Here is a 3,104-nt window from a genome sequence, read left to right as displayed (position 1 = left end):
AGATGACATTATTGAAGTATTATGAAATGACCCCCAACGAGATGCATCCTATGGTTTTATTTATAGGTATTAAATACTCTGGAAGATTGAGAATTTTAACTAAGAATAAATAAGAAAAAAGAAGAAAGCTTTATTACATCCGGAATGAGCTCTGTAAACAAGTTTGAAGGTAGAGAATCATTAGTCTCTCAAATTATAGTACATAATAATATTTGTTTATATATTCTAGTCTAAAAATAAATATTAGGTAAGCAGTGAGCTTGACATTGGTAATTTATCCATAATAATTAGGTAAAAGAAGCAAGAGAATGAGATCTTTGAAAGTTAAGGAAGGTTCAAATCAGAAGAAGATTTTAATTAATCACTTGTTCCTTTCACCACCAATTCCGAGTTTGCTCTTTACGCTGTCCACAGCGCTCTGCGCTATGTTCACCACTTTCTCTCCCGTCTGTAAAACAACCCCATTTTACAAATTCAATTCTCGTTTGTAATATCATAAAATAAAAAAATGAGAGGAGGACCTGTTGAAGAAAATCAGTTCGCTCCAATTCTTGTTGCACAGATAGCCTGGTTGGTTCAGACATTTTAGGTGTCCTCTCCTTTACTGCATTTGCTGTCTCTTTTGCTTCATTTGCTGTCTCCTTCCCTTTCCCCTTTGCTTCTTCTTTTGCTTCATTTGCTGTCTCCTTTCCTTTCCCCTTTGCTTCATTTGCTCTCTCTTTAGTACACTCTACTATCTTTTCTGTATTAGCTTTATTTGGTCTCTCTTTGGTACACTCTACCATCTCTTTTGTCTTAGCTTCGTTTGATCTCTCTTTAGTACACTCTACTATCTCTTCGGTCTTAGCCTGCACAAAACACAAAACAAAAACGACGCAGGATCGGTTTTCTAATTTCAGTTACGATTTTATATTGGAATTTAATTGATTTAGGATTTTTAGTTGAATCAAGAAGGTTAATTTTAGTTAAATTTTGTTATCTTATTTTATGATTTCTTGTCTTATTGTTTTATTGTAGATTCGACATTTTTTTGGGTAGATTCAATAGTGGCAGACCTAGGAAATTAAGTTTAGGGGCTAAAATGTAATTTTAAATGAAGAGCATGTCAAAGTTAAGAAAACATCAATTTAAGAAATTGCATTTAATGGAATAAAATGTAAAGTTTAAAAAATATGAGGGGGCCAAAGAAGAAGTAACTTTTCGAGGACATAATTACTATTTTTTGTTTTTTTTAATGACCGAGGTATTTAGGCAAGCTTGTTACACACCTCAATTAATTATCGAGGTCCATTAAACACTCTACAAGCTCAATATTTCAAAATAAACTATTAATGTGGTAGGTAATCTCAAGGTGATTCAAACTCAAAAAGTCAATAAAGAAAGCAAACATTCTTAATCGTCAAACTAATCTTTTGGGGTTTAAACCTTCTTAATCATTAGGTCAATCCCTTAGGGTTTAAAATTACTATTTTCTTATCGTATAATATTAAAAAATCCAAAGGGGAGATCCGCCACTGAGATTCAATATGCCTTCTATTGGATTGAAAAATTATTATTCGTAGTTACGGTTACACTAAAGCGTATTTAGTACCTATCCTATTATGTTGCATCAAAAAACCACAATTTCAAACAAAACTTCCAAATCAAAATATGGAAAATGTTCACATTTAGAATTAACTAAAAAATATATGTTTAGAATTCACATAAAAATAAAAATACATTGATATAATCAAATAATCAGNTTGGCTTCGTTTGATCTCTCTTTAGTACACTCTACTATCTCTTCGGTCTTAGCCTGCACAAAACACAAAACAAAAATGACGCAGGATCGGTTTTCTAATTTCAGTTACGATTTTATATTGGAATTTAATTGATTTTGGATTTTTAGTTGAATCAAGAAGGTTAATTTTAGTTAAATTTAGTTATCTTATTTTATGATTTCTTGTCTTATTGTTTTATTGTAGATTCAATAGTGGCAGACCTGGGAAATTATGTTTAGGGGCTAAAATGTAATTTTAAATGAAGAGCATGTCAAAGTTAAGAAAACATCAATTTAAGAAATTGCATTTAATGGAATAAAATGTAATGTTTACAAAATATGAGGGGGCCAAAGAAGTAGTAACTTTTCGAGGACATAATTGCTATTTTTTTTTTTTTTTTTTTTTTATGACACGTCATATTTGGGCAAGCTTGTTGCGCACCTTAGTTAGTCATCAGGGTCCATTGAATATTCTACAAGTCTAATATTTCAAAATAAACTATTAATGTATCAGGTAGTCCTAAGGTGATTCAAACCCAGAAAGTCAATAAAGAAAGCAAATATTCTTGACCATCAGGCCAATCTCTTGAGGTTTAAACCTTCTTGATCGTCAAATCAACTCCTTAGAATTACTGTTTTCTTAACGTATAATATTAAAAAATCCAAAGGGGAGATCCGCCACTGAGATTCAATATGCCTTCTCTTGGATTGAAAAGTTATTATTCGTAGTTTCGAATATATTTGTGTCTTAGAACGGTTACACTAAAGCTTATTTAGTACCTATCCTATTGTGTTGCATCAAAAAACCACAATTTCAAACAAAACTTCCAAATCTAAATATGGAAAATGTTCACATTTATAATTAACTAAAAATTATATGTTTAGAATTCACATAAAAATAAAAATACATTGATATAATCAAATAATCAGAATATGCCTATGTAAAACACAAGTTAAAATAACGTATATTATGTTTACTTGAGTTTGGCCCTGGGTTAGGCCTGCATCAGATTGGCCCTGGGTTTGGGCTGCATCAGATGATTCTTGTAGGGTAGACATCTTTTAACTTGTAAATAAAACTTGAGAAATGATTTTCCCTCTTTAAATTGTTGAATGTAAAAATGGGGATAATATAGAGTGCAATGCATATAGGAAGGAAGACATATGGCGTCAAAGCGAATAATTCTGCTATTGAAAAGGACTAAATTAATTTTTTTTGTGGTGAGTTAATCAAAATATGGTCCTCTAAAAAGAGAAGAATATGCATTTCCATTCATTTCTCAAAATGATAAAAATGTGACCAAATTGTTGCACCAGGAATTTTATTTTAATTTATATTTTCTTT

General features: G+C 30.9%; 1 protein-coding gene across 1 annotated transcript; it reads right to left on the bottom strand.

Annotated features, from left to right (window-relative positions):
* Positions 1 to 361: 361 nt before the first annotated feature.
* LOC116136793 (late embryogenesis abundant protein, group 3-like) lies at positions 362 to 785 on the bottom strand. Its single transcript, XM_031422464.1, has 2 exons — positions 522 to 785; positions 362 to 448 (listed from the first exon to the last, which is right to left on the bottom strand). Exons 1-2 carry the CDS (start codon positions 783 to 785, stop codon positions 362 to 364), a joined length of 351 nt encoding a protein of 116 aa, XP_031278324.1.
* Positions 786 to 3,104: the final 2,319 nt, after the last annotated feature.

This window comes from Pistacia vera, unplaced genomic scaffold (genome assembly GCF_008641045.1).
Source record: "Pistacia vera cultivar Batoury unplaced genomic scaffold, PisVer_v2 Contig32, whole genome shotgun sequence".
Taxonomy (NCBI): Eukaryota; Viridiplantae; Streptophyta; class Magnoliopsida; order Sapindales; family Anacardiaceae; genus Pistacia; species Pistacia vera.
Note: the sequence above shows the minus strand (reverse complement) of the source record. Positions and strands in the feature narration are given on the sequence as shown.

What these genes read in the sequence shown, in the direction of transcription:
- LOC116136793 (XM_031422464.1), bottom strand. Translation starts at nt 785, where the DNA reads ATGGTAGAGTGTACCAAAGAGAGACCAAATAAAGCTAATACAGAAAAG. An exon ending in GAACTGATTTTCTTCAACAG is followed by an intron (nt 449 to 521) that starts GTCCTCCTCTCA and finishes GTTGTTTTACAG; the next exon opens with ACGGGAGAGAAAGTGGTGAA.